Here is a 26,759-nt window from a genome sequence, read left to right on the forward strand (position 1 = left end):
AAACAATAATAATAGCATAGCCTCTATGAAGATGCTCTAACATAGTACTTACAGCAAAAAGAATTGAATCAATTCATATACACTTGCAGAACTAAGGGAAATCATAAGCAAAAGACAAAGAAATCAAAATAAAGATATTTTAAGAAAGAGAGAAGAAGGATGATATGGAAATCCTAAAGATAAATTAACAGTTAAGTTCTTCAGTTCAAAAGTACAAAAATTGAAATGAAAAATTCACTAGAGATGTTTAATAGAAGATTTAAGTAGGCAGAACAAAGAATCAAGGAAGCTTGGGATAAGTCAACTGACATTTAGAGTTTGAGGAAATGAAGAAAAAAAATGGAGAATAATATATGCAGCCTGATACACCTATATAAAATCATGTTTACCAATATATGCACATCATAAGACCCAGAAGGTGAAGAGAAAAGGAAAAAAAGTATCTTATGTATGACACAGAATACAAACACACAAAGCTTATCTTGTAAATCTCTGTTTCTGTGTAATGTATACGTGTGTTATTTGTGTCAGCCACAATATAAGTGGGGGAATAGAGGTTGAATTAGAGGTTGAATAGAATTAGAAGAGTATCGCTATAGTTTTAAATTAGTCAGTTCAGTTCAATCACTCAGTCTGTCTGACTCTTTGCTACCCCATGAATCACAGCATGCCAGGCCTCCCTGTCCATCACCAACTACCAGAGTTAACTCAAGCTCATGTCTATCGAGTTGTTGATGCCATCCAGCCATCTCATCCTCTGTTATATCCCCTTTCTCCTCCTGACCCCAATCCCTCACAGCATCACAGTCTTTTATAATGAGTCAACTCATCACATGAGGTGGCCTAAGTACTGGAGTTTCAGCTTTATCATCAGTCTTTCCAATGAACAACCAGAACTGATATCTCTTAGAATGGACTGGTTGAATCTACTTGTAGTCCAAGGGACTCTCAAGAGTCTTTTCCAAAACCACAGTCGAAAGCATCAATTCTTTGGTGTTCAGCTTTCTTCACAGTCCAACACTCACATCCATATATGACCACTGAAAAACCATAGCCTTGACTAGACAGACTTTGTTGGCAAAGCTTTGTCTCTGCTTTTGCATATGCTATCTAGGTTGGTCATAACTTTCCTTCCAAGGAGTAACAGTCCTTTAATTTCATGGCTATAGTCACCATCTGCAGTGATTTTGGAGTTCCCCCAAATTTAAAGTCTGGCACTGTTCCCACTGTTTCCCCATCAATTTCCCATGAAGTGATGGGACCGGATGCCATGATCTTAGTTTTCTGAATGTTGAAAACTTTAAGCCAACTTTTTCACACTTCTCTTTCACTTTCATCAAGAGGATTTTTAGTTCCTCTTCTCTTTCTGCCATAAGGATGGTGTCATCTGCATATCTGAAGTTATTGAATTTCTCCAGGCAATCTTGATTCCAGCTTGTGCTTCTTCCAGCCCAGGGTCTCTCATGATATACTCTACATATAAGTTAAATAAGCAGGGTGACAGTATACAGCCTTGATATACTTATTTTCCTATTTTCCAGTCTGTTGTTCCATTTCCAGTTCTAACTGTTGCTTCCTGGCCTGCATACAGATTTCTCAAGAGGTAGATCAGGTGGTCTGGTATACCCATCTCTTCCAGAATTTCCCACAGTTGATTGTGATCCACACAGTCAAAGGCTTTGGCATAGTCAATAAAGCAGAAATAGACATTTTTCTGGAACTCTTTTGCTTTTTCCATGATCCAGAAGATGTTGACAATTCTGGTTCCTCTTCTTTTCTAAATCCAGCTTGAACATCTGAAAGTTCACGGTTCACCTACTGTTAAAGTCTGGCTTGGAGAATTTTGGGCATCACTTTACTAGCATGTAAGATGAGTGCAATTGTAGAGTAGTTTGAACATTCTTTGGCATTGCCTGTCCTTGGGATTGGAATGAAAACTGACCTTTTCCAGTCCTGTGGCCACTGTTGTGTTTTCCAAATTTGCTGGCATATGTTGTGTAGATTGGTCAGAATTTTCCTTCCAGGAAGCAAGCATCTTTTAATTTCATGGCCACAGTCACCATCTGCAGTGATTTTTGGAGCCCCCCAAGAATAAATTCAACCACTGTTTCCACTGTTTCCCCATCCACTTCCCACGAAGTGATGGGACTGGATGCCATGATTTTATTTTTCTGAATGTTGACCTTTAAGTCAACATTTTCTCTCTCCTCTTTCACTTTCATCAAGAGGTTCTTTAGATCTGCTTCACTTTCTGCAATAAGGGTTGTGTTATCTGCATATCTGAGGTTATTGATATTTCTGCCAGCAATCATGAGTCCAGCTTGTGCTTCTTCCAGCCCACTGTTTCTCCTGGTGTACTCTACATATAGGGTAAATAAGCAGGATGACACTATGCAGACTTGATGTACTCTCTTTTTCCTGTTTGAAATCAGTCTATTTTTCCATGTCCAGTTCTAACTGTTACTTCCTGACGTGCATACGGATTTGCAAGAGGCGGTCAGGTGGTCTGGTATTCTCAACTCTTTCAGAATTTTCCACAGTTGATTGTGAACCACACAGTCAAAGGCTTTGGCATAATCAATAAAGCAGAAATAGATGTTTTTCTGGAACTGTCTTGCTTTTTCCATGATCCATTGGATGTTGGTAATTTGATCTCTGGTTCCTCTTTCTTTTCTAAATCCAGCTTGAACATCTGGAAATTCATCTTTCACGTCTTGCTGAAGCCTGACTTGGATAATTTTTAGCATTACTTTACTAGCTTGAGGTAAGAGCAATTTTGCTGTAGTTTGAGCCTACTTTGACATTGCCTTTCTTTGGGATTAGAATGAAAACTGTTCTTTCCAGTCCTCTGGCCACTGCTGTTTTCCAAATTCGCTAGTATTTTGAGTGAGTGTACCACTTTCACAGCATAATCTTTGAGTATTTCAAGTAAATAACTGAAATTCCATCACTTCCACTAGCTCTGTGTGTATTGATGCTTCCTAAGGCCTACTTGATTTCTCCTTCCAGGATGTATGGCTCTAGGTGTGTGATCACACCTTCATTATTATCTGTGTCAGATCATTTTTTGTACAGTTCTTTTGCATATTCTTGCCACCTGTTCTCAATATCTTCTGCTTTGTTAAACCCATGCCATTTATATCCTTTATTGAGCCCATCTTTGTATGAAATGTTCCCTTGATAGCTCTAATTTTCTTGACTAGACCTCTAGCCTTTTCGATTCTATTGTTTTCTTTGCACTGATCACTGAGGAAGGCTTTCTTATCTCTCCTTGCTAGTCTTTGGAACTCTGCATTGAAATGGATATATCTTTCCTTTTCTTCCTTTGCTTTTTGTTTTTGTTCTTTTCACAGCTGTTTGTAAGGCCTTCTCAGGCAGCCATTTTGCTTTTTTACATTTCTTTTTCTTGGAGATGGTCTGGATCCCTGTCTCCTATACAATGTCATGAACCTCTGTCCACAGTTTATCAGGCAGTCTGTCTATCAGATCTAGTCCCTTAAATCTATTTCTCACTTCCACTATAGTCATAAGACATTTGATTTTGTTTATACCTGAAGTGGTTTAGTGGTTTACCCTACTTTCTTCTATTTAAATCTGAATTTGGCAATAAGGAGTCATGATCTGTGCCATATTCAGCTTCCAGTCTTGCTTTAGCTAACTGTATAGATCTTCTCCATCTTTCCTGAAAACAATATAATCAGTGTGATTTCAGTATTGGCCATCTGATGATGTCTATATGTAGAATATTTTCTTATGTTTTTTGAAGAGGATGTTTGCTCTGACCAGTGCCTTCTCTTTGCAAAACACCATTACTATTGGCCATGCTTCAATCTGTACTGCAAGGCCAAATTTGCCTGTTACACCAGGTGTTCCTTGACTTCATACTTTTTCATTCCAGTCCTCTATAATGATATTTTGGGTGTTAATTCTATAATGTCTTGTAGGTCTTCATAGATCCGTCCTACTTCATCTTCAGAGAATGCTCAACATTGAATAATTGAAGTTTTCTAGTTGCGGTGCTGTGAAGACTCTTAAAGTCCCTTCGACTGAAAGGAGATCAAACCAATCAATCCAAATAGAAATTAACCATGAATACTCATTGAAAGAACTTTTGCTGAAGCTGAAGCTCCAATATTTTGGCCACCTGATGTAAAGAGCTGATTCATTGGAAATGACCCTCATATGAGAAAAGATAAGAAAGATTTTCCTCCAGAAGGCAGGAGGAGAAAGTCCTAATGAATAATGACGTAGTTGAATGGCATCACTGACTCAATGGACATAATCTGGGTAAACCCAGGGAGATAGTGAAAAACAGGGAAGCCTGGCATTGTGTAGTTCATGGGGTCACAAAGTGTAGGACATGACTTAGCAACTGAACAGTAACAACCTGAAGCTATGTCTGTCTCTCTTCTGTGAACTTCACCTCTGTTACTTTCCCGATAAATGAAGAAAGAAAATCAGAAGTACACCTAGCTGCTTTTAAGGAGAACCTTGTTTTGAAAATGGCAAGCTGTGCTCTGTTTTAACTTATATGCCCTGGATCTGAACTGAAGTTAGAGCTCTGGCTAAGAAATTTCAGCTAACTTGCCAAGATCTAGTGGGATTTGCTGATGAATATGAGCTATTTGAAATTCTAAGTTGAGATATTTTCAATTCCTCCTAAGACATCTGTATGCAGGTCAAGAAGCAACAGTTAGAACCAGACATGTATCAATGGACTGGTTCTGAACTGGGAAAGGAGTACATAAATGTTGTATGTTGTCACCCTGTTTATTTAACTTAAAATGCAGAGTACATAATGTGAAATGCCAGATGATGGATGAACAAGTTGGAATCAAATGGCTGTGAGAAGTATCAATAACCTCAGATATGCAGATGAAACCACCCTTATGGTAGAAACCAAAGAGGGACTGAAGAGCCTCTTGATGAACATGAATGAAGAGAGTGAAAAAAAAAAAAAAAAAAACTGGCTTGAAATTCAGCATTCAAACAATGGGGAATCTGGTCCCATAAATTTCATGGCTGATAGATAGGGAAACAGTGGAAACAGTGAAAGACTTTCTTTTCTTGGACTCCAAGAGCACTGCAGATAGTGACTGCAACCATGAAATTAAAAGACACTTGCTCTTTGGAAGGAAAGTTATAACCAACATAGACAGCATATTAAAAAGCAGACACATTATTTTCCTGACAAAAGATCAGTCTGGTAAAAGCCATGGTCTATCCAGTAGTCATGTATGGACAGGACCATAAAGAAAGCTGAGCACTGAAGAATTGATGCTTATTGACTGTAGAGTTGTAGAAGACTCTTGAGAGTCCCTTGAATTGCAAGGAGATCAAACCAGCCAATCTTAAATCAATTCAGTGCCCAATATTCATTGAAAAAACTGATGGTGAAGCTGAAACTCCAATACTTTGGGCCTGTTAATGCAAATAACTGACTCATTGGAAAAGACCCTGATCCTGGGAAAGATTGAAGGTGAGAGGAGAAGATGATAGAGGATGAGATGGTTGGATTGATTCACTGACTCAGTGGACATGAATTTGAGCAAACTCCAGGAGTTGGTGATGGACAGGGAAGCCTGGCATGCTGCAGTCCATGGGGTCACAAAGAGTCGGACATTACTGAGTGAATGAACTGATATTAATTAAATTATCTGTTAATATCTGAAAGTAAAAGAAAGTAATGAATAGACAAAGCAGATTTAGGGAAGTCAAATCTTGTAGGACCAAGATAAATGTAAGGCATTAGATTTTTCCCACAAGCAATAGATTGGTCAAAATTCACGAGTAAACAAAAGTAAAATGAATTAATTCCTTATTTGAGAAGTTCAAGATAGTTATTAAACAATATTCAGTCATTTCCCTTGAATTGTTCTCTAACCATCAAAATGTTATTTTATTCAGCTCTGTGCCAATCTCCAATCAGCACTTGACATTAGTACTTATTATCTACTTCTACAAGGTTTAAATTATGTGCTGCTACAGCTATTCACCTTAGACACCTCCTAAAAGAGTTCAGGATAGAAAGCATAGATGAGGTACTCTGTTCTCTTGTAAACTAGCAAGACAGGTCTTTAGATACTTAGATATTCTCAGGAGCTGATTTTATGAGTCCATTTTATATATCTCCTCATATCTAGAAAAGCACTAAACCCTTCATGATGATGATTGTTTCTTGTGACTAGGAGAAGACTCACAATACCAGCAGAAACTTTCTACAAAAAAAGAAGAAAAAAAAAAAAGTGTGATTGCATGTACTCTCCCTTTGCCAAAATCACATATAAACTGTCCTATCCCTCTACCTCTTTGGAACATTTTCTCAGTGCCATCAGAGTTCCTATCTCCCAGGCTGTACTATTTATATTGCCCCCAAATTTAAAAATAAAAATATATAATTCTCACCCTTTGCACTTTTCAGTTGATACCTGCCTTTCTGGAAGTTTTAGATGAGCAACTGGCTACTCTAAATAAATTACATAATTCAAGTTGATGTGTATTATATACAAATACCCTTGATAGGCTTGTGGACCAAAATTTCAAAACTGTTACAAAGAAATAAAAAGACACTTCTCTAAAAATTATAAACCTTCAATTGTGCCAGTAAAGTAAACACGTATTGCCAGTGGTTAAATAATCTTGGTTTGATCCAACAATGACAAAGAATGCTAGTATTTACTTTTACTGAAACTGTCCTAAAACAGGACTGCAGAAAATATAACAAAAAATTTGAGGGCAGACGAGATTCCAGACTGCAATTTCAAGTTAAGTAAAGAGCTGCTCTCAGAGGACATGGAGACTCTCCCCCCTTCTCCTAACAACTTTCACTATGTGGAAATGAATATTCAAAGAGAAGAAATTAAAACCATAATCAATACTGGAGCCATCTTTTCAGTATTAAACCTTATCAAAAATCAAAAACTCTCTCCATTGAGTAAAATTTCAGCGTAAATGGTATCGGTTTCCACTACACCCATTGAAACTTTTAAATCATTCCCTTTCACATTTTATATAGGAGAAATTAAACAAATATATTCTGCTTTCCCGGTAGAAAGTGCACCTATTTACCTAATAGAGACTTGTTAGAAACTTATGAAACCCAGATTTCTTTAGCTCCTAAGGAAGAAATGATTTTAGACTTGAAGGACAAATTAGATTTTTCTCGTTATAATATCCTGACCCATTGTAAAGATGATGTAGATGAATAAAAGAATTATGGGCTCATGGCTTTACTGACATTAAGAAAATACATTCTGCAATACCCAGTAAAATTATCATAGACCAAAATAAACCCCTGACCAATATTTGCCATATCCATTGAGCCATGAAGTTATAGAGGGACTAAAGCCATTGAACCAATTTTCATTAATAAAGGGCTTCTCATGCTGGATTAAAGTGAAAGAGGATAGTGAATATTTTGGCTTAAAGCTCAACATCCAGAAAACTAAGATCATGGCATCTGGTCCCATCACCTACAGCAAATAGATGGGAAAACAGTGGAAATGATGGCTGAATTTATTTTGGGGGGCTCCAAAATCAAGGCAGATGGTGATTGCACCATGACAATAAAAGATACTTACTCTTTGGAAGGAGATATGGCCAACCGAGATAGCATATTAAAAAGCAGAGACATTACTTTGCTGACAAAGGTCCATCTAGTCAAGACTATGGTTTTCCCAGTAGTCATGTATGAATGTGAGAATTGGGCTATAAAGAAGCTGAGCAACAAATAATTCATGCTTTTGAACTGTGGTGTTGGAGAAGGCTCTTGAGAGTCCCTTGGATTTCAAGGAGATCCACCCAATCCATCCTAAAGGAGATCAGTCCTGGGTGATCACTGAAAGGACTAATGTTGAAACTGAAACTCTAATACTTTGGTCACCTGATGTGTGAAGAGCTGAATCATTTGGGAAAAAAAAAAAAAAATCCCTGCTGTTGGTGAAGATTGAGGGAAGGAGGAGAAGGAGACAACAGAGGATGAGATGGTTGGATGGTATCACCGACACAATGAACATGAGCTTGGGTAAACTCTGGGAGTTGGTGATGGACAGGGAGGCCTGGCGTGCTGTGATTCATGAAGTCGCAAAGAGTCATACTCGACTGAGCCACTAAAGTGAACTGAGCATGCCTTGAATTGAACATACTTGTTCTTGTAACACTCCAATCCTGCCAGATGAAAAATCTAAAGGAAAGGGTTTGATATTCATACAATATATGAGATCTGTCAATGCTATTTTTTTCCCTTGTCACTCTGTGGTACCTAACCGCCACAGCATATTGCGTCATATTCCTAAAAATAGTGACTTCTTTTCTGTGGTAGTTTTCTGCAGTGCTTTCTTTATTATCCCTCCCTGTACATCCTGATGATCAGTCATTTTGCCTTCACTTAGAATGCACATCAATGCGATGCCACAGGCTCTACTGAAAGTTCCATTTACTTTTCTCAGATATAAAAAACAGGTGACACAATATCTAGATGACTTGTTACTGTGTTCAAGTCCTGGTAAATAGTCAGCAAGACACCCTGTACTTACCCCAGGAAGAAAGTGGCTATTGCTCTGTTCTGTCCAACTCTTTGCCACCCCGTGGACTATACAGTTCATGGAATTCTCCAGGCCAGAATACTAGAGTTGGGCATTTACTGAGTTCATTATAAGGAATAAATATCCATAATTTTAGATATTTTCTCAGTCCAGCTTCGATGCATGATACTTGATGCTTGGGGCTGGGGCACTGGGATGACCCAGAGGGATGGTATGGGGAAGGAGGTGGGAGGGGGATTCAGGATGGGGAACACTTGTATACCTGTGGCGGATTCATATTGATGTATGACAAAACCAATACAATATTGTAAAATAATTAACCTCCAATTAAAATAAGTGCATTTATACTAAAAATATAATTATCCCCCTCAAAAAAAAATAAATTTTAGATATTTTTCTCAGTATCCATAATACTAAGAAAGGAAAGAGAAACCTTTTCCTTTCCCAGGGGATCTTCCCAACCCAGGGATCAAATCAAGGTCTTCCACATTGCAGGCGGATTCTTTACCATCTGAGCCACAGTTCAGTTCATTTCTGTTGCTCAGTTGCACCTGACACTTTGAGATTCCCAGGGACTGCAGCAGGCCAGTTTTCCTTGTCTATCACCAACTCCCAGAGCTTGCTCAAACTCATGTCCATTGAGCCAGTGATGCTATCAACTATGTCATTTTCTGTTGTTCCCTTCTCCTCCTGCCTTCAATCTTTCTCAGCCTCAGGGGATTTTCTAATGATTCAGTTCACATCCAGTGTCCAAATTACTGGAGCTTCAGCCTCAGCATTAGTCTTCCAATGAATATTGAGGACTTATTTCCTTTAGGATGAACTGGTTTGATCTCCTTGCAGTGTAAAGGACTCTCAAGACTCTTCTCCAACACCACAGTTTATAAGTATCAATTCTTTGGTGCTCAGCTTTCTTTATAGTCCAACTCTCACATCCATACATGACTACTGGGAAAAAAAAAATCTTCGACTAGATGGATCTTTGTTAGCAAAGTAATATGTCCGTTTTTTAATAAGCTGTCTAGGTTGGTCATACTTTTACTTCCAAAGAGCAAGCCTCTTTTAATTTCATGACTGCAGTGATTTGGTGCCCAAGAAAAGAAAATCTGTCCCTGTTTTCATTGTTTCTCCATTTGTTTGCCATGGAGTGATGGGACTGGATGCCATGATCTTAGGTTTTTCAATGTTGAGTTTTAAGCCTGCTTTTTCATTCTTCCCTTTCACTTTCAACAAATAGCTCTTTAGTTTCTTTTCACGTTCTGCTATAAATGGCTTATATGGCAGAAAGTGAGCCACACGGCAATCTGAAGAATACTGGAAAGGGTAGCTTATCTCTTCTCCAGGGCATTTTCCTGACTCGGAAATCAAACCAGGGTCTCCTACATTGCAGGGGGATTCTTCACCAACTCAGCTTTCAGGGAAGCCGGCTACCCCAGAAAATAGCTTCAAAAGGGCATAAGGTGTCTAAAGAGGAATTACAATTCTGTGAACTAGTATAAAGTACTTAGGACATTTAACATCAAAGGATATTTGTCTTTCTTTCTATTTTTAAATTGTAAATGCTTTATTAATGATGTGCTTTTAATTGATCTAGAAATAGTGAAGGGATTTCCCTACTCTGAAAACAAAAAGATAACAAAGGATTTCTCAGCCTTGCAGGCTACTTCAGAAATTAGATCCCAATTTTTTCTTTAACAGTTCTACCATTATATCACTTACTTAAACATTACCCAAGCTGGATCCTTTTGCTGGTTAACAGAACGCCCTGGAGCTATGGAGACCCTTCAGGGCCTCCTAGCAAAGATCCCAGCCTTAGGGCATCCAAACTATGGGTATCCATCCAAACTATGGACATGCCCAGTGACATGCATCCCTTTTCCCTTTTTGCCCATGAAAACCAGGGAACTGAGCTAGGAGTATTAGCCCAACAGCTTGTTGATGATCGCCATCCAATAGGATATTAAGTCATTAGTTAAATGCACCATAGCCAAGGGGTATACTGTCACAGCAACACCTATAATGTGTTGAATCTCAGAAGAAACAGTTATGAGTCACTCTCTCATTGTCTTTGTTCCACACTCTGTTGAAGCCTTACCAAACTCTAAGCACACACATTATTCAGTAAGTCAAATAACTTCACACAAGATTGTCCTGCTCTCCCCATACATAACTCTCCCCAGATACGACAAACTTAAGCCAGCCTCCTTACTCCCAGAAAAATTGGATGATGGAAAAGATGATTGTACTGCCTAAACTGACAATCTTTTGTTCCTTAGGCTTGGCCTTCAAGAGAGTCCAATGAATAATCCTGATTTTATATTATTCACTGATGGTTCATATTCTTATTCAAATTCATAAGGACCTCATGGAATATATCAGGCTGTCTATACTGTTGTTTCACCAGTGTCTATCTTTGAAAATGGTCCCTTCCCTAATATCTCCTCTGCCAAGCAAGCTGAGTTAATAGCACTGGGTAAAGTCTGCTGGTTGGCCAAAGGAAAATATGCCAATATGTACACAGACAGCCACTATGGTTTTTGAGTGACACATGATTTTGGTATTCTTTGGAAACGAGAAGGTTTCTAACATCCTTAGGACAGCCCATCATAAATAGGAAACAAGTTATTAGGAATCAATCCTGCTGCCAGGCACACTTACCATTGTTAAGTTATGAGGCCATTCAAGGACTGACACTGCAGAGGCAAAAGGAAACTCTGGATGATCACACCATGAAAGCAGCAACCTCTCAAATTATCAACGATCAAGTAGCCTCTTCTTTTCCCTTTCAGCTTCCCAATAACCTCACTAACATGTTATTAAGGTTTCAGAGAACCTCACCAGACAAAGACAAAAACACCTGTATACAGAACAAAGAGTCAGCTCTAACAGAGAGTTATGGATAGGCCTAAATGGGAGGCCTATCCTTTTGTTTGAAGCTCAATATTCTGTTTTACAATACACTCATGAGTTAACTCATTGGGAACCAGATAACGTGGTGTTATGGCGTAAACAATATTTTTGTCAACTTTTCCTTAACATAGTTCAGCAGATCTATTCAGGATGCCACATGTATCTAAAATATAACACAGGAAACCCATTACAAAGTTCTCACGGAAGTTTTCCATTACTTGCAGACCCTTTTAAAATTTGGCAAATTGACTTTATACAGATGTCTCCCTCATAAGACTATCATTTGCTATTGTTTGTATGTTCTCACACTGGATTCAAACATTCCCATGCAGAAGGACTATGACACAATTGATAGAGGAGCTGCTTTTAGAAAGAGTGAGAAACCCCCTTTTGAGGAATCCCCTCTGAATTATGTAGTGACAGAAGGACCCATTTGACTGGACAGATTGTTATGGAAATTTGTAAAAATTTGTCCACTTTTGCAACATTTCAACAGGGCCTATCACACCAAGTCTTCTGGGTTAGTTGAAAGGACAAATGGAACAATTAAAACTCAGTTGGCTAAAATTATGAATATTTATTTCTTTGTTCCTTACAATGAACTAGCTTCCCTGGTGGCTAAAGTATATACCTGCAATGCGGGAGACCCGGGTTCGGTTCCTGGCCGGGAAGATCCCCTGGAGAAGGAAATGGGAATCCACTCCAGCACTGTTGCCTGGAAAATCCCATGAATGGAGGAGCCTGATAGGCTGCAGTACATGGGGTCGCAAAGAGTCGAACACTACTGAGAGACTTCACTCAGTCACAGTGAACTAAGACCCTTCCTTTGGTTCTCCTCAACCTCAACTCAACTCTTTTGGCAAACATCATTTATCTCTCTTTTCTGAAGCTTGTCACAGTTATCTATTCTTAAATGAAGACCGGATATCCCATCACTTACAACCAAAAGGTTTTGCACATTAGGAAAAAATAATAATAATTTAAAGAACCCCCTCCAATGTAAATGGAAGGACACTTGTTAGATTCTTTTGACTAACTCATGCACTTTACAGCTGAAAGGAATTCATATTTCCCACCTAAAAAGGGCTCCTGCACCAAGCTGGTCTATAGAAAGAGCTGCTAACATCCTGATAATAATGAAACACCAGTACCAGAGTGAGAAGAAGACAGAAGAAGGAGATAAGTGATCCAACATGCTTGACCTGACACTTTTGATTGTTCACAACATTTTATTGGCTTCTTGGACACTTGTACATGAATCAAATGTTTTCCTATCATAGTCACAATCTTATGCAACTCTTAGAAAGTAATCAACTTGCTGGATATGTGGTCAATTACTTTCATCTCTTGTTGTTATTCAGTCGCTCAGTTATGTCCAACTCTTTGGATCCAATGGACTGCAGTACACCAGGTTTCCCTCACAGGAGGCAGGTAAGATGGCTTGGTAGTGTCATCTCTTTAAGAGTTTTCCACAGATAGCTGTGATCCACACAGTCCAAGGATTTAGTACAGTCAATGAAGCAGAAATAGATTTCTTTTGGAAATTCTCTTGCTTTTTCTATGATCCAGTGGGTGCTAGCAAATTGATGTTTTGTTCCTCTAACTTTTCTAAATCTTCTTGGTTTATATGCTGTTAGTACTACTCATTTACCTTGGTCGAGTTTTCTCTAACTGGATGACTCTTAGAAATTTTATTTTAGAAGAAAGAAATTATGTTTCTATCTGGGCTACTACTGATATCACTAGGTGGGACTCTCCAAGAGTGTTCTCCAGAACCACAGTTTGAAAGCATCAATTATTTGGAACTCAATTTACTTAATGATTCAACTCTCACATTCATACATGACTACTGGAAAAGCCCAGCCTTTTCACTACCCTCTTTCACCTTCATAAAGAAGCTCTTTAGTTCTTTGCTTTCTGCCATGAGAGTTGTATTGTCTGCCTATATGAGGTTGTTGATATTTCTTTTGGTAGTCTTGATTCAGAAAGAAATCTTGAACTTGTTTCTCATTTAGCCCTGAATTTCTCATGATGTATTCTGCATATAAGCTAAAAATGAAAGTCAATAATATTCAGCCTTGATGTACTCCTTTCCCAATTTTGAGCCATTCCGTTTTTTCCACTTCTGGTTCTAACTGTTGCTTTTGACTTACTTACAGGTTATCAGCTGTAATTTCAGTGATTATCTTAAAATGTATATGCATTAGTTTCCCAGTCTTATTCAACTCTTTGCAACCCCAGGAACTGCCTATCGGGTTTCTTTTGTTCATGGGATTTTCCAGATAAGAATACACAAGTAGGTGGCCATTTGTACTCCTTCAGATCTCTCCAATCCAGAGATATTTCCAAATTTTTTTTCTTGTATCTCCTCCTTTGGCATGTGGTTTCTTTAGCACTGTACCATCTAGAAATGTAGTATGTCACCAAAATATTTATGTTTCTTATCAATTCATTGCAATCAGATTTTTAATCATGTCATTTAAGTCATTATTTATAGAAAATAATTGTTTCATTGATTCTTCTATAAAATAAGCATCTTCAGAAAGAGTCACAAAATGAATTATTTGGCAAATAGAAACTCCTGTTGACTTTTACATCATACTCCTGAACTGGGTAAGAAATTATAAAATTGTATCGGAAAAGTTAAAACTTCATCCAGATCAACAGGGATTAATTTCATGGGGCAATATTTTTCAGCTTGTAAGACACTGTAATCATTGTCTTTGAAACCAGACCAAAACCGGGATTCATGCTATATCCATTATTACCAAAGTACTATTCTGAGGATTTAAAGATGAAAAGGATAAATATAAATATACAGAGCATATGAAAAAAAGTATTAGTTAAATGTCAGCTAACGGATGATATCTTTTATGTATAAATCACTACAGGAGAAAGAAAAATCCTCATCAGAAAACTGAGAAATATTCATAAGAACTGACCCATTATTAGGGTACTAAAAGTATATAAAAAATAAGGAACTGAATGGAAAGAGTTTCTGATGTCAATAAAGTGAGAACAAATAATGTATACAAGGTACAGTAGAGCAAATCCATGGAACATTATCAATAAATTAACAACTTTCATCAAGTAGCTTTTGGGGAAACAGCTGCTTAGTTTGAGATAGGAGACAGTGGGCCTCTGGTCCAGACACCTGGCACTTTTCAAATGGAGTAAAATTGAGGCCTTTTTTTTTTTTTTTTAATCACCCAGTCACTGCAAGGACAAAACTTGTGGTAAAAGTCTGTCTAAAGCATAAAGATAAAGAACCCACTCCAGAGGTCAAGGAAGACTTTCCTATCTGGACATGCACAGGAAAGTTTTTTGGGAGTCATAAGGGAGAGGACTCCATGCCATAATAAACATGGATGGGCCTTTATGTTGGGATCCATCTGAGAAAAAAGTTGTGCATGCATCTTGTGGGGGCAGGGGATGGTCTATGGAGGTATAAAGAGTGAAAGTAAATAATTGGCCAAAGGTAAACAAAGACTCGGAAACATTGTCCTATGTAAGTGATTTATATCACATTCTTATTCCACTTCTTACTCAGCACTCACACACTCTGGTTGGGTATTTCTGTCTAACTTCTGAAGTTCTGTGCTCTTCCTCAACCTCTCTCTAGATGCGTGTCTCTGCCCTGTGTCTGACTTTGATAAAATATTTCCCTATATGTTCTCTCACTGGAAAAGTTATTACCAAACTAGACAGCATTTTGGAAAGCAGAGACATTAATTTGCCAACAAAGGTCCGTCTAGTCAAGGCTATGGTTTTTCCAGTGCTCATGTATGGATGTGAGTGTTGGACTGTGAAGAAAGATGAGGGGCAAATAATTGATGCTTTTGAACTGTGGTTTTGGAGAAGGCTCCTGAGAGTCCCTTGGACTAAAAGGAGCTCCTACCAGTCCATTCTAAAGGAGATCAGCCCTGGAATTTCTTTGGAAGGAATGATGCTAAAGCTGAAGCTCCAATACTTTGGCCAATTCATGCGAAGAGTCGCCTCATTGGAAAGACTCTGATACTGGGACGTATTGGAGGCAGGATGAAGAGGAAACAGAGGATAAGATGGCTGGATGGCATCACTGACTCGATGGATGTGAGTTTGAGTGAGCTCTGGGAATCAGTGATGGACAGGGAAGCCTGGCGTGCTGTGATTCATGGGGTCACAAACAGCAGGACATTACTGAGTGACTGAACTGAACTGAACTGATTTATTTGCATTGGTCACTTAGGAAGGCTTTTATCCCCCCATAATATTTGTTAGAACTCTGCATTAATGTGTGTATATTGGTCCTTTACTCCTTTGTTGTAATTACAGCATAAAAGTTAGTTCACAGAGAAGCAATATTTTTCAGCTTGTAAGACACTGTAATCATTGTCTTTGAAACCAGACCAAAACCGGGATTCATGCTATATCCATTATTACCAAAGTACTATTCTGAGGATTTAAAGATGAAAAGGATAAATATAAATATACAGAGCATATGAAAAAAAGTATTAGTTAAATGTCAGCTAACGGATGATATCTTTTATGTATAAATCACTACAGGAGAAAGAAAAATCCTCATCAGAAAACTGAGAAATATTCATAAGAACTGACCCATTATTAGGGTACTAAAAGTATATAAAAAATAAGGAACTGAATGGAAAGAGTTTCTGATGTCAATAAAGTGAGAACAAATAATGTATACAAGGTACAGTAGAGCAAATCCATGGAACATTATCAATAAATTAACAACTTTCATCAAGTAGCTTTTGGGGAAACAGCTGCTTAGTTTGAGATAGGAGACAGTGGGCCTCTGGTCCAGACACCTGGCACTTTTCAAATGGAGTAAAATTGAGGCCCTTTTTTTTTTTTTTTTTTTTTAATCACCCAGTCACTGCAAGGACAAAACTTGTGGTAAAAGTCTGTCTAAAGCATAAAGATAAAGAACCCACTCCAGAGGTCAAGGAAGACTTTCCTATCTGGACATGCACAGGAAAGTTTTTTGGGAGTCATAAGGGAGAGGACTCCATGCCATAATAAACATGGATGGGCCTTTATGTTGGGATCCATCTGAGAAAAAAGTTGTGCATGCATCTTGTGGGGGCAGGGGATGGTCTATGGAGGTATAAAGAGTGAAAGTAAATAATTGGCCAAAGGTAAACAAAGACTCGGAAACATTGTCCTATGTAAGTGATTTATATCACATTCTTATTCTACTTCTTACTCAGGACCCATACACTCTGGTTGGGTATTTCTGTCTAAATTCTGAAGTTCTGTGCTCTTCCTCAGAGAGGAAGACCATATCCTCTCTCTAGATGCGTGTCTCTGCCCTGTGTCTGACTTTGATAAAATATTTCCCTATATGTTCTCTCACTGGAAAAGTTATTACCAAACTAGACAGCATTTTGGAAAGCAGAGACATTAATTTGCCAACAAAGGTCCGTCTAGTCAAGGCTATGGTTTTTCCAGTGCTCATGTATGGATGTGAGTGTTGGACTGTGAAGAAAGATGAGGGGCAAATAATTGATGCTTTTGAACTGTGGTTTTGGAGAAGGCTCTTGAGAGTCCCTTGGACTACAAAGAGCTCCTACCAGTCCATTCTAAAGGAGATCAGCCCTGGGATTTCTTTGGAAGGAATGATGCTAAAGCTGAAGCTCCAATACTTTGGCCAATTCATGCGAAGAGTCGCCTCATTGGAAAAGACTCTGATACTGGGACGTATTGGAGCCAGGATGAAGAGGAAACAGAGGATAAGATGGCTGGATGGCATCACTGACTCGATGGATGTGAGTATGAGTGAGCTCTGGGAATCAGTGATGGACAGGGAAGCCTGGCGTGCTGTGATTCATGGGGTCACAAACAGCAGGACATTACTGAGTGACTGAACTGAACTGAACTGATTTATTTGCATTGGTCACTTAGGAAGGCTTTTATCCCCCCATAATATTTGTTAGAACTCTGCATTAATGTGTGTATATTGGTCCTTTACTCCTTTGTTGTAATTACAGCATAAAAATTAGTTCACAGGGAAACAATATTTTTCAGCTTGTAAGACACTGTAATCATTGTCTTTGAAACCAGACCAAAACCGGGATTCATGCTATATCCATTATTACCAAAGTACTATTCTGAGGATTTAAAGATGAAAAGGATAAATATAAATATACAGAGCATATGAAAAAAAGTATTAATTAAATGTCAGCTAACGGATGATATCTTCTATGTATAAATCACTACAGGAGAAAGAAAAATCCTCATCAGAAAACTGAGAAATATTCATAAGAACTGACCCATTATTAGGGTACTAAAAGTATATAAAAAATAAGGAACTGAAGGGAAAGAGTTTCTGATGTCAATAAAGTGAGAACAGATAATGTATACAATGTACAGTAGAGCAAATCCATGGAACATCATCAATAAATTAACAACTTTCATCAAGTAGCTTTTGGCCAAACAGCTGCCTAGTTTGAGATAGGAGACAGTGGGCCTCTGGTCCAGACACCTGGCACTTTTCAAATGGAGTAAATTGAGGCCTTTTTTTTTTTTTTAATCACCCAATCACTGCAAGGACAAAACTTGTGGTAAAAGTCTGTCTAAAGCGTAAAGATAAAGAACCCACTCCAGAGGTCAAGGAAGACTTTCCTATCTGGACATGCACAGGAAAGTTTTTTGGGAGTCATAAGGGAGAGGACTCCATGCCATAATAAACATGGATGGGCCTTTATGTTGGGATCCATCTGAGAAAAAAGTTGTGCATGCATCTTGTGGGGGCAGGGGATGGTCTATGGAGGTATAAAGAGTGAAAGTAAATAATTGGCCAAAGGTAAACAAAGACTCGGAAACATTGTCCTATGTAAGTGATTTATATCACATTCTTATTGCACTTCTTACACAGCACTCACACACTCTGGTTGGGTATTTCTGTCTAACTTCTGAAGTTCTGTGCTCTTCCTCATTAGAGAGGATTCCCATACCCTCTCTCTGGAAGCATGTCTCTGCCCTGTGTCTGACTTTGATAAAATGTTTCCCTATATGTTCTGTCATAAGGAAAGTTATTACCAACCTAAGGAGCGTATTGAAAAGCGGAGACATTAATTTGCCAACAAAGGTCCATCTAGTCAAGGCTATAATTTTTCGAGTGTTCATGTATGGATGTGAGTGTTGGACTGTGAAGAAAGATGAGGAGTAAATAATTGATGCTTTTGAACTGTGGTGTTGGGGAAAGCTCTTGAGAGTTCCTTGGAGTGCAAGGAGATCCCACCAGTCCATTCTAAAGGAGATCAGCCCTGGGTTTTCTTTGGAAGGAATGATGCTAAAGCTGAAGCTCCAGTACTCTGGCCACCTCATACAAAGAGTTGACTCATTGGAAAAGACTCTGATGCAGGGAGGGTTTGGAGGCAGGATAAAGAGGGGACAACAGAGGATAAGATGGTTGGATGGCATCACTGACTCGCTGAACATGAATTTCAGTGTACTCCAGGATTTGGTGATGGACAGGGAGGCCTGGCATGCTGAGATTCATGGGTTTGCAGAGAGTCAGACATGACTGAGCAACTGAACTGAACTGAACTGAAAAGGAAACTTTGTACCTATTCTTACAGTTTCTGTCTCCAGGGGCAAGAGCCAAGACCACTTTACTTTTAGCCTCTAGCCACTGATGATCTAGTGGCTAGCACACTTGGTTTTCACTCTAGTGGATGCAAGTTTAGTTCCTGACCAGTGAATTAAGATCTTTCTTCAGGACTGCTCACTGCTCTCCCTTCAAGATCAGGTTCATTTCAGAACAGAGACTATTACAATTGACTTTCATAGAAACAGGGGAGATTGTGAAACAGAGAAGAGATCAAAAGTGACTTCTTTTTAAAGAACAAGCTAAATCAATCAACATCTGAGCTGACTAGACAAATTAAAAATGGTAGCTTGTGCTTTGTGCATCAGAAATTAAATGGCAGGAGTGAGACCATTTTTAATGTATCAAGGTAGAAAGGAAGACTAGTTTGAAACGGGCTTTTTCCTCTTTATTTTAATATCAATAGTTACAAATAAGCTAGGAAAATACATCAAGCTATAGTAATTTTAAAGAAATTTCCTATGTTGGAAATGTCAAAATGGTAAAATTAAAAGGAAACATTAAAATGATGATAGAGAAATAAACAAGAAGTGTTACTTTTTATAGTTGTAAACCAGATAGGTATTTATATTTATACAGCATATATTTATTTGTAAGTTTCTTTCTTTTTCTTTTTTTTTTTCAGGTAGTTTCTGTTTCTTCCACCTCATACTAATTAAGATGCTCCTAGAAGGCGATAACAATTAAATCAATCATGATTATGGGGATCAGATTCTATATGACTTATTTAAGTCTTGGAACAATGAGATAATTGAGTTTTGATACATATCTAAACATCAAAAAGGTATATTATTTTAATTCATTAAGTCCAGGCCATGTTTAAAAATCCAGCAAGATTAAATTAAAAAAAAAAAAAAGTTATGTTTATCATTAAAAGTGAAAGTGAAAGTTGCTCAGTCATGTCTGACTCTTTGTGACCCCATGGACTATATAGTCCCATGCAGTTCTCTAGACTAGAATACTGGAGTGAGTAGCCATTCCCTTCTCTAGGGGATCTTCCCAACCCAGGGATCAAACCCAAGTCTCCGGCATTAAAGGGGGATCCTTTACCAGTTGAGCCACAAGGGAAGTGCAAGAATACTGGTATCGATGGCCTATTCCTTTTCTAGTGTATTTTCCCAAACAAGGAAATTAACTGGCACCTCCTGATTACAGGTGAATTCTTTACCAACTAAGCTAGCCATCAGGGAGCTCTATGTATCATTAGAGTTAAACAAACAAACAAAAAACAGCTCACAGACAAACTAGGAAAAAAATAGACACATAAATTGATATAGATTAGCAAAACACAAATAGGGCAAGATTTAATGTCTTATACTTTAACCACATACTTTCATATTTTGTTGGGAAATGTCCTGATAATGTTAGAGGACATTAATGCAGCAAAATCTGTGTAATTATAATTGTATCTATTCCTTCACTTGAAAATGTTCTGACTATTTTGTTGGGGGAGGTGAGCGGAAATGGTGAAGAGAAAAAATATGCAAATTATTATTGTAAAATTTTGTGAGGGTTTCGTGTAAACACTGTTGAACTATGGTCCATCAATTGTTTAGTTTAGCTCAGTTCAGTTCAGTCGCTCAGTCGTGTTTGATACTTTCTAACCCCATGAACCACAGTACACCAGGCATCCCTGTCCATCACTAACTCCTGGAGTTCACTCAGACTCATGTCCATCGAGTCAGTGATGCCATCCAGCCATCTCATCTCCTGTTGTTCCCTTCTCCTCCTGCCCCCAAGCCTTCCGAGCATCAGAATCTTTTCCAGTGAGTCAACTCTTCTGAGGAGGTGGCCAAAGTACTGGAGTTTCAGCTTCAGCATCATTCCCTCCAAAGAAATCCCAGGGTTGATCTCCTTCAGAATGGACTGGTTGGCTCTCCTTGCAGTCCAAGGAACTCTTAAGTGTCTTCTCCAACACCACAGTTCAAAAGCATCAATTCTTTGGCACTCAGCCTTCTTCACAGTCCAACTCTCACATCCACACATGACCACTGGAAAAACCATAGCCTTGACTAGACAGACCTTTGTTGGCAAAGTAACAGAAATGTCCATTGAGTTGGTGATGCCATGCAACCATTTCATTCTTTGTTTTTTCCTCTCCTCCTGCCTTCAATCTTTCCCAACATCAGGGTCTTTTCCAATGAGTCATTTCTTTGTATCAGGTGGCAAAAATATTGGAGCTTCAGCTTTTGCAACAGTCCTTCCAATCAATATTCATTATGGACTGATTTCCTTTATGATTGGCTAGTTTGATCCCCTTGAAATGCAAGGGACTCTCAAGAGTCTTCTCCACACTTCATAAGTATCAGTTCTCTGTCACTCAGCTTACTTTATGGTCTAATTCTCACATCCAGATATGACTATGGAAAAAAACCCTATCTTTGACTAGATAGACCTTTGTTGGCAAAGTAATGTCTCTGCTTTTTAATATACTGTCTATGTTGGTCATAGCTTTTCTTCCAAAATGCAACTGTCTTTTACTTTTATGGCTGCAGTCTTTATCTGCAGTAATTTTAGAGCCAAATAAGTAAAATCTGTCATTATTTCCATTGTTTCTCCATCTATTTGCCATAAAGTGATGGTATCAGATGCCATGATCCTCATTTTTTTAATGTTGAATTTCAAGCTAGCTTTTTCACTCTCCTCTTTCCCATTCATCAACAGGCTTTTTAGTTCCTCTTCTCTTTCAACTATACTGTGCTGTCATCTGCATATTTAAGGATAAAGTGTGTACTTATATCTTAAACCAAGATGAACACTGAAGAATGGATGGTTGAGAGTCCCTTGGACTTCAAGGAGATCCAACCCACCATCCTAAAGGAAATCAGTCCTGAATATTCATTGGAAGGACTGATGTCAAGACTGAAACTCCAATACCTGAAACTGCCACCTGATGAGAAGAACTGACTCATTGGAAAAGATCCTGATCCTGGGAAAAATTGAAGGCAGAAGGAGAAGGATGCGACAGAGGATAAATGGTTGAATTGCATCACCCACTCAAAGGACATGGGTTTGAATAAGCTCCAGGAGTTAGTGATGGACAGAGAAGCCTGGTGTGCTGCAGTCCATGTGGTCACAAAACGTCAGACATGACTGAGTGATTAAACTGAACTGATACCTTACATAGAGTTGATTCCATTTTAATAAGCTAGAATATAGTGTTCAATTCTTATTAATTTTTACTTCAATTTGAGAAGAAATAAGAATCTATAATATGAAAAATTATTTTAATCTAATATCTCGGGTGCATTTTCCTTTTCTAGAATGTTAATCCCACCAAAACAGAAAATGAATTTGATAGTTTGGCAGACATTGTTGTCAGTGAATCCTCTTTGGGTTTAACTTTTTAAGAACTATATCACTTCCTACTACTTTGCTTGTGGGGATGATTGAGGAAAAAATGAGACATAGTCAGTCATGAATAAGAAATATGATAGTTATTAACTCAATAGAGCCAAGAATGAATTTGGGGAATGGGTGTGGTATCCTAGTCACCCAAAAGTTCAGGGTAACATGCACTTTGTCTCTAGTATAAAGGTGCAATATTATAAGAATTGCTAAATATTGTATGTGAACATAGTGACTAAGTATATCAGGCTTCTGAGATAAAAATAAGCTGAAATATTAAAAATGCACTCAAAGAAACATTAGGTAACCTGCTGATATATTATTGAGATGGACTATACTGCCCTTTCTTCATCCTCTTTCCTCCATTCTTGCATGAAAAATCTTTACTTTAGAGAATCATGGAAGGTTTTGGCTTTTTATAAGAGGAATGCCAGGGTTTTTTTGTTTTTGTTTTTGTTGTTTGTTTGTTTGTTTGTTTGTTTCATAAGCTTGGAACCGTTTTTTACTCTGATTCTTGATTGAATTATATTGTAGAGATATTTCAAGAAAGTAATATATATGCCAGGCTGTATTCTTGGAGCTGGAAATCTAAAAGCAGTGAAATCCCTTTTTAAATTTAAAGGTTCTTATCTTCCCAATCCCTTCATATGATGACATTAATATCTGTGAAGTTCTCTTTTTCTATTTTCTGCTTTGAAGTGGCTCAGTATACATAACATTAATTTCAATCATTTTAAGGATAGAATTCAGTAGCTTAGGTACATTCAAATGTTGTATAATCAACAATTGCATGTAGCTCCAGAATATTTCACTGACCTAGAAAGAAAACCTGAACAGCTTAGCATTTACTTCCCATGCTCCCTCCCTCTTATTCATTTCTGGGCAGCCATCACTAACTTGGTTCTTGTCTCTGCATTTGCCTTCTCTGGGGACTTCACTTGAACATAATCTTTCAGTATGTGGCCTGTTGTCTACCACTCTTTTTTGCACAGGATGATGTTTTCAAGGTTCTTCCACATTGCTGAATGTATCACTTTTTGTCTTTTAATTTCAACTTTGAGAAGATATGTATTTTTCTCATATATTAAACAATTTCTAGGTTTATAAAATCTGCTTTGTGTATGAGTGTCATTTAAACATTTGCTTCCACAGTAAGATGCATGTTTTTAATTGCATCAAGTAATAATGTTTTCACATTTTGTTTGGATCTTTAATACTTAACTTTAATGAGTAAGATACAGCTTACAAGATTGACACATTTGAATGAATAAAGTTAGCCTTTGAAGTTTCTACTGTCATTGTATCATAAGACATTGCTTAAATCACATTTTTTATGAAGATCATATTTATGTAGCACAAGCATTATTCAAATTATATTTTCTTAGGAATTTTAGCATCATTTTTATGAAATCTTGGTGAGACATTTTTATTTTTCATGTTATGTGAAACAATTTCATACAATATACAGTTATTACTCCCATTTTTCAGATATGGTTTTAAAACTTGTATAGGGGAAGTCTCCTCATATTTTATTACACGAAAATACTCTATGTCAACTTTCAAGTTTGCCTCACAGATTTATTTGGAAGAGGGCTTCAGTTATTTTATTTTGTAAAGCCTTACTTTTCAATTTTCCCAAGTTTGAACTAGAATATAGAACAATTGATGGTTACAATTTACAAATTTATAGAGCATTGTTGTTTTAGTTTTGTTTAGTTTTAATCACCTGTTAGGTAAAAGTGCAGAAGAGAGTGATGGATCTTACTTCTGCACAGCTTACCCATCTAACATACCACACACCAACCCCCCTTTCACCTCCACACCCAATCTCCCGTCCAACCTCACACTTTCCCTACTCCCCCACCCTCAAAACAAACAAACAAAAACCCAGTCCCTTTGAAGTGTTATTTCAATACCAGGAAACTGCTTGGATGCCAAGATTAAGTGTTTTTTCTTTTAATGGAACAGTTTTTATGTCAAAGTTTTGTTGTATCTGAGATTGACCATTAAATATGTATTAGTATATATTAGCATTCTGAAAGTCGTCAGCATATATCCAGTTCAGTTATTAACTACTTGAATACCTACATAGATTTTTCAGCTGTTCTTTAAGCCTAAGTGGAGAAGCAGGGAGAGTGATTAGCATGGATTCGGTATCCTGTGTATTCAACTATATAACAGGATCGGGCTGTTTTTCATCTTTTTTTTAAATATAACATTCTCTTACATTCATAACCATAAACAATTTGTTAGTATGTCTGCTGCACCTTCATCCTTTAAATAAGTATATGAAAATAACTTCACAATGACACCGGTTGTATTTTTAAGCAGGTATTAGCGCCTTCACAAATTCTGATTAGATGTAAACAAAGAAGAAAGCAGAGCGTTAATATCCTGTTAAGCACCTTTGGTGGGTTTGGGCTGGCTGCCAGGAGGTATTGAGGGGAGGTATTGGGGGCGGAGAAATAAATATTTCACTGCAAATTTTGCACTAAGTCAGTCTCTGGTAAGAACAACTTATGAATAGAACGGTGCAATCGTATGCTTCTGCTATGTTCAGAGTATTGAAAGACGATGTTTACAGTCCAGCGGTGGTACAGCAACAAAATACTTTCGCCTTTGGGAAAACCTCTTCCTTGTGCACAGACAATCATAGCGCAAATGATCAGTGTGAAAGGGGGGAAAATGTTAGGGAGAGCAGCCAGAACCACGTCAAGCGACCCATGAACGCCTTCATTGTGTGGTCTCGTGAACGAAGACGAAAGGTGGCTCTAGAGAATCCCAAATTGCAAAACTCAGAGATCAGCAAGCAGCTGGGATACGAGTGGAAAAGGCTTACAGATGCTGAAAAGCGCCCATTCTTTGAGGAGGCACAGAGACTACTAGCTATACACCGAGACAAATACCCGGGCTATAAATATCGACCTCGTCGGAAAGCCAAGAGGCCACAGAAATCCCTTGCTGCAGACTCTTCAATACTATGCAACCAGATGGATGCAGAGACATTGCACCCCTTCACATACAGGGACGATTGTGCCAAGACCACACACTCACAAATGGAAAGCCAATTAAGCCGCTCACAGTCCGTGATTATAACGAATTCACTTCTGCAAAAGGAGCATCACAGCAGCTGGACAAACCTGGGCCACGATAGGGTAACATTGGCTTCACGAATTTCCGCGGACTTTCCCTTTTACCAAAGCTTAGAGCCTGGACTTTCTTGCGCTTATGTTCAATATTGACTTCCTTACTCTCGCTAACAAAGGCACTCTTTATCTCAATTTTACTACAATTTCACCTGCGACTTAATTTTAAAATAAGCCAAATAAGTACGCTTAACAAGTAAAGAATTTGGACTTTCCAAAATAACTGCTCCTCTGTTAATCACTTCTATCTGTAAGAGTACTTTTTTGTAAGAAATTATCTTAACAGCACCAAAACTGCTTGAGTTAGAAGATCATCTGTTTTTCCTAGTAATGGCACAATTTTTATATTTCTAATTTTAATTGTTCCAGAGATTGGCCATTAGTTAGATGGTAGCATATATTAATAACTTGGTAATAGCCACTATAGACAATATAACTTTTTATTTTAAATGCTGTAACTCCAAACTATAGTACTTTCAGAAACACTCACAAATTCATGGTACAGAGGAAAAAATCTCATACTTGGATGGAAAGCTCCCTACTTTCTAAAGCACTTTCTGGTACAAGCTCTGTTCTTTGGTCTTTCTAGCTACTTTCCACCTATTTGTAAATTGCAGGTAATTAGTGAATATATATGCATATTCTATGTTCTTTCACAGTTTATAGCCTTTTGTTCCCCACTGTGAAAAAGCCAGTTTTGCTGCCACTTGCTACTCAGTTCCTTTAGTCATACAAAATTGTAAGGTTTTACTTGTGTTTTGAGGGGATTATAACATCCATCCAGTATTTAATTCGCTCCCGTGAGAGCCAAGGTTTCATCTCTTTTCTGAAAAGTTTCTTTTAATCACTGGCAATACACTTGTTTCCATTTTCACTTAACTTTTGCATTCTTGGAGGGAGAAAACAAAAAAATAAAGTGATAGCATGTCAGGAATATAAACTATTCAGACTATGTGGCATGGGGGATGGGATAAGCAAGATCCTGTCTGGTTAATCTGATGAGGTGTCAGTGAAAATGTAAATCAAAGGTGTTTAAAAATGTGCAAACAGGCTAAAGTAGAAAAACTGGCAGCTTGCAAAGAAAGCCTCACTTTTTTGGAATGAAAATAAGTCCATGGCCAAACTTTATGATATGATATGATATGATATGCTATATATTGCATATCAAAGTCAACTTTCCAATATATATATGTACCAAAC

At 37.9% G+C, this 26,759-nt stretch overlaps 1 protein-coding gene across 1 annotated transcript; it reads left to right on the forward strand.

The window, feature by feature from the left end:
• Window positions 1-24,932: 24,932 nt before the first annotated feature.
• Window positions 24,933-25,655, forward strand: SRY (sex determining region Y). Its single transcript, XM_069573632.1, has one exon. It carries the CDS (start codon window positions 24,933-24,935, stop codon window positions 25,653-25,655), a length of 723 nt encoding a protein of 240 aa, XP_069429733.1.
• Window positions 25,656-26,759: the final 1,104 nt, after the last annotated feature.

The sequence above is a fragment of the Ovis canadensis genome, chromosome Y, assembly GCF_042477335.2.
Source record: "Ovis canadensis isolate MfBH-ARS-UI-01 breed Bighorn chromosome Y, ARS-UI_OviCan_v2, whole genome shotgun sequence".
Classification (NCBI taxonomy): Eukaryota; Metazoa; Chordata; class Mammalia; order Artiodactyla; family Bovidae; genus Ovis; species Ovis canadensis.

Bases quoted from the DNA above. Each gene is read 5' to 3' on its own strand.
- SRY (XM_069573632.1), top strand. From the start codon at position 24,933: ATGAATAGAACGGTGCAATCGTATGCTTCTGCTATGTTCAGAGTATTG.